The sequence below is a fragment of the Olea europaea genome, unplaced genomic scaffold (assembly GCF_002742605.1).
Source record: "Olea europaea var. sylvestris unplaced genomic scaffold, O_europaea_v1 scaffold65, whole genome shotgun sequence".
In the NCBI taxonomy this organism is placed as follows: domain Eukaryota; kingdom Viridiplantae; phylum Streptophyta; class Magnoliopsida; order Lamiales; family Oleaceae; genus Olea; species Olea europaea.
The window spans coordinates 1,355,778-1,361,014 of record NW_019264872.1 but is presented as its reverse complement, the minus strand read 5'-3'; the positions used below and the strand labels follow the sequence as shown (position 1 = coordinate 1,361,014).

Below are 5,237 nucleotides of genomic sequence, written 5' to 3'. Positions count from 1 at the left end.
AAATTTTTCTTTTCTTGTTACTTGGTTAAGGGCACGATAATCAACACATAAACGCCAAGATCCATCATGCTTTTTCACCAAGAGAACCGGTGAGGAATAAGGACTAGTACTTCTTCTCATTACCTCAGATCTCAACAAACCAGACACCAGCTTTTCGATCTCTTCCTTTTGATAATGTGGATATCTATATGGTTTGACATTTACAGGTCTTGAACCAGCAATTAGAGGGATTTGATGATCCTGTTTACACCTTGGGGGAAGTCCAGTAGGCTCCAAAAATATACCATTAAATCTATCTAGCAGTGGTAGTATTTTAACATCAATTTTATCTCCACTCCTCTCATTGACTTCCAATTGGATGGCTTGCAGCTGTAGTAGAAAACATTTCTTAGATTTTTTTTATATTTTTGTGCGTAGCTGCTTCCTCTACAATTCAGTTTGCAGGTCCTCTCTCCCCTTTCAAATCTACTGCTCTTCCCAACCACAAAAATCGCATCCATAATTCTGTAAACTCCCATATTATTGGACCAAGCCCCCTCAACCATTCGGTCCCCAAGACCGCATCACAACCTTCAATATGCAATATGAAAAAATTAACATCAAACTTGAGCCCTTGAATTTCCACTGGAAAACTTTTACAAACACTAGATCTATCCATTTTCCCCATTTGCTATTGACACTCTAAAGTTTCCTTCCTTTGGTTTCAATCCTAATCTGGTTGCAACTTCATCATTTAAAAAGTTATTGGTGCTCCTAGAGTCCACCAAAAGGGTGAAGCCGAGAGTTCCAATTTTTCCATGCACCCTCATGGTTTGGGATGTTGGCGTACCAAAGATAGTATGGAAACTAATTTGTGGTGCCTCCTCTGATTCATTCTCTCCTTCCTCATCACTACTCTCCTCTACTTTATCAAAGTCTCCTTCAATAAAAAAGAGCTTCTTGCATCTGTGTCCTGGTCCAAACTTGTCATCACAATTAAAGCAGAGGCCTTTCTCCTTCTTTCCTTTAGCTCTATTGGATTGAGAAATCGAATTATTGGATTTTGAGATTGGGTCAGTGACATCGAGGGACGCTGTGGTGGCATAGAATTTGTGGAAGCTCGAGTGGGTGCTATTGTGGCTCTCCTCATCTTGCTCAAGGAGTTCTTCATGTTCGAGAATTTAGCCTCATAAACTCGGGCCAAGCTAATAGCTGCAGTTAGAGTTTCTGGGCCATTCACCAATACATCTGATCTAATAGGCTCATTTAGCCCGCTTACATAACTGCCCACTTGCTGTTCTAAGGTTAATTTTCCTGCACATCTCATCAATTTTTGAAACTCCGTACTATATTCACGTACCGTTCCCTCTTGCTTTAATTTTGATAAATCCCCAAAAAAATTTTGGAACCTTGTTGGTCCAAAACATGTGTGCAATTGCTTTAGGGACTCCCAATCCAAATATTTTACGTTCTCTTTGAGTTGTTGGTACCACATCTGCGTATCTCCTTCTAAATGGTACCCAACTATAGGTACCTTTTCTTCTTCATCGATGTGCTGGAAATCAAAAAATTGCTCAACATGACAAATCCACCCCATTGGATCTCCCATCCCATCAGAGCGAGGAAAATCTAATTTAGCAGTTTGAAATTTAGTGGTCGTTGAGCCTTCCTTTCCCTTTCCCTTTCCCTTCCTACTGGATCCTGACTATGCCTCCATTCTGCTAAAATTTTGTGACATTGCCTCAATCTGTGTGGAAATCACATGGAACATATTTTCTATGCGCTTCACCATTCTTTTCTCACTGGCTCGTTTCTCTTGTTGCAATTCATGTTGTAACGTTGATTGAACAGCTCCTAGAGAATCGATTTCCACCTCAAGCCACTCCAAGCAATGATCCGACATGTCTGGCTTTGATACTATGTTGTTACGTGCCTTTGTGTGAGAGCGTGTAACTGGTTTGTCAATTGGTAAAGCACCAGGATCGACTTTACGTAATTTACCTATGTTTGCAAGTTAATGTATCTAGGATTCTTCAAGGGATCTTTGTCCTCCTTTAATGATTCAATTCGAGGTGAACCGACCTCCTTGATAATGATTTGTTGAGAGAAGATTCAAGATACCTTTATTCATGGCATAAAGCCTTTTAAATAGAAATTACAGAATAGAGGCTGCAACACTTCCATGGGATGACTGGAACATAAAAGGAATGATAGAAAATAATAAAGGATTGATTAACCTTTCAAACGACAACCTTAAAATTAAGGAAAAAGGATAAACTAGGGTCTCGATCATTTTTTGACATAGTAATTAAAGCCAATATTCACGTCTTCCAAAAACAGCCAACATATGAGCTTTCCTTTTTAGTGCATGTATCAACCTAGCTCGGGCCTTGCATCTCAGCCCCTTAATTGTCCTCTTGGCCGGTTCTAGTCAGTGTCAACATCCAACATATTGATAGGCCTGAAATCTAATGTCCTTCCCGCATACAAAGTTCCACCCTCTAACACATTCTATGTGCTAACCCCATTAGAAGTGGTGTTCTAATTGTTATGGGATTACCTCCCTCCAAATTTTAAATATACGTTACACTTGTTGATTATTCAGCTAAGTTTTACATTATCAATTTATTGCTTCGCATGTACATATGTTCTTCCTAGCTGTTTATTGACTTAGCTTTGGACTGGCTATGCGAACAACTTTCCTAACCTTTCCGTACGTAGTCCAAAGGTTTTGTTCGTGCTCGTTTCTTGAGCATCCAAAATTCTAGATCGAGTATTTCCATATATGATTTTTGGCAGCATCAAATGTAAAAACCTAATTATCTCTTTACAAATGCCAAGTGCTTTTAATGCTCAAGTTATATTATAATAATTTCTCCTACTAATATAGACTTGTTATGTTTCTAATTTGTTTTATGTTTCACATTTTTACTATGTTTGGTTCATATCTATAAACACTTATACAACTAGTTTTATCTACATATTTTGAGGGATTCACAAGTATTACCCACTTATTTACCATTGATTTTCGTGTATTTATAGTATAAATTGTTTATAAACAATTTCCAAACATGATTTTAGTGTAGCTTGTTGTAAGTAATTCAATTTTTTGTAAATGAAAGTATATCCCTATATATAACCAAGCAAGGAATGAATAAGATGTCAATGAATTATTTTATAACGTTTGAGTTGTCTTCAACGGTTATTTGTTTCTTGATATAGTTGAAAATCTAGATTTCTCATATTAACCTACCATACTTTTTTTATTTTTTTGTGAAGTACAAAAAATTGGGATCGTAACTGAAGTTCATGATTTTCCATTAGGTAATAAGTCCAGTTTATTAAGAAAAATTAGAATGGTAGTTTTAAAAATCAATACTAAGTGAGAATGATGAAGTTTTAAATGTTGTAGGAACACATAACAGGTTAGATACATAGTTTGACGAACCTGAAGCAACTGCTAGTGAAGCTCAAAATGAAGATTTTCCATAGGTTGTTGCTGTTCATACAAACGAGGTTGTTGGAGGAGGTGCCTTTTCGCATACCAAGTACTACAAATCAGGGGCGGACCCAAACGACTTGAGTTAGGGGGTCACAAATAAAATGTATAGGGTACCTTCTAATGGAAAAAAAAAGCTAAAAAAAAAATAAATAAAAACAAAGAAGATAAACAATTTTTTCCCCCAAAATCTAGAGGGTCATTTGACCCTGTAAACCCTCCACCCCCGGTCCGCCCCTGACTACCCTATATGGAATAAATATGGCATTTGATTATTTCATTAAATGTGGTGTTATGAAACCCATTTAATTGGATTAATTATGTGCGCGTTACTGTTATTTTTAATATATATTATGAGATTCACAACTTTTATTAATTTTTAATCACATATTTCATCATTTTTATTAAAATTTATTAAAAATCTAATTTTTAGCTACTAAAGAACGATGATCAACAATACATTACACGACTTTTTCCACATAATGTTCTTGGTGCTTAAATAACTAACTAGCAAGAAGGCAAATTAGATATGCCAAATACCTACATTAAAATGACAAGTTTTTCAATAAAGAAATTTATACTGATCAGTATAATTAAATTTAGCCCGATAGTGGGCCTTATCCTGGAGTAAAAAATAACAAGTATTTCATAGATGCTTTTGTTATACTATTTCCAAGTAATATAATGCACTTAGCACATACCCACTTGGATGTGTAGCAATGAATATGGTCTAATTATTATTATTATTTTTTAGCATGACAAATATAATACCACAAGACAATTCATTTAAATTGACATGTATGTTATAATTTAAAGAAAAAGGAGTGAGAAGAGGTCCGAATTTAACAAAATAAATTACATCCTTGTTTGATAGTAATTAAAATCAAAATTTTAGTTCAAGTCAAAGTCAACAATTAATTTTAACCATACATTTCATGGAACTCACAACTTTTTAATCACACATTTTATCAACGTCCAACAAAATCTACTATAATTTTGATTAAGGAGAAAAGAGGAAAGCAGCTTGCTTAACCTGTTTGGGTTTCATTATAATCACCTTACAAATTCATAACTACTACTTATTTATACATTGGCAATCCTTACTCACGTCCATTATAATCTCATTATACTTTTTCCCAAGCAAGCATTTCTTGTCGATGTTTACAAAATCGGCCTTCTTGAAACTGCAGCTTCTGAATTCTGGATAAAAGTCGGTCTTCACAGCAATATGTTCTCCGAATTCACAGGGCTTGTCTTCATCAATCCTTCCAATGGTAACGGTCTGACTCCGGCCCACTACATTTGGTTCCGGCTGGTGTCTCCTCCTCCTGAGAGAGTCGTCCCTTTTGATACTTCCGGCGAGGCTCCTAATATTCGTGGCATAGAGAACTTCATCACTGTTTGAGAATGATGAGTTGACACTGAAACTTTTTGGCAAATTTGTGAGTACTTGTGGTGCTGCAGGCCACCCCACTGATGAATAAGCTTCTCCGGTGCAACCTGAGAGGCTTTGGACGTACAAATCCCTCGCTCTCGACAGAATCCTAATCGGGGCTTTAATCAACCGTCTGACTTTGCTCTCTTTCCGGCTGCTGCTCTTCCCCTGCATATCTCCACTTCTGCTTAGCTTATAAAATATAAATCGATTAGCATATATATAATCAGAGGCGGACCCAGACGATTTGGATTAGGGGTCAGAAATAAAATAAAATAAAATAAAATAAAATAAGCTAAAAAAAAAAAAAAAAAAAACCAAAAA

General features: G+C 36.1%; 1 protein-coding gene across 1 annotated transcript; it reads right to left on the bottom strand.

Annotated features, from left to right (window-relative positions):
- Window positions 1–2,134: 2,134 nt before the first annotated feature.
- Window positions 2,135–5,087, bottom strand: LOC111390118. The gene is made up of 2 exons (XM_023015119.1): window positions 4,587–5,087; window positions 2,135–2,170 (listed from the first exon to the last, which is right to left on the bottom strand). The coding sequence occupies exons 1-2, from the start codon at window positions 5,085–5,087 to the stop codon at window positions 2,135–2,137; spliced, it is 537 nt and encodes a 178-aa protein (XP_022870887.1).
- Window positions 5,088–5,237: the final 150 nt, after the last annotated feature.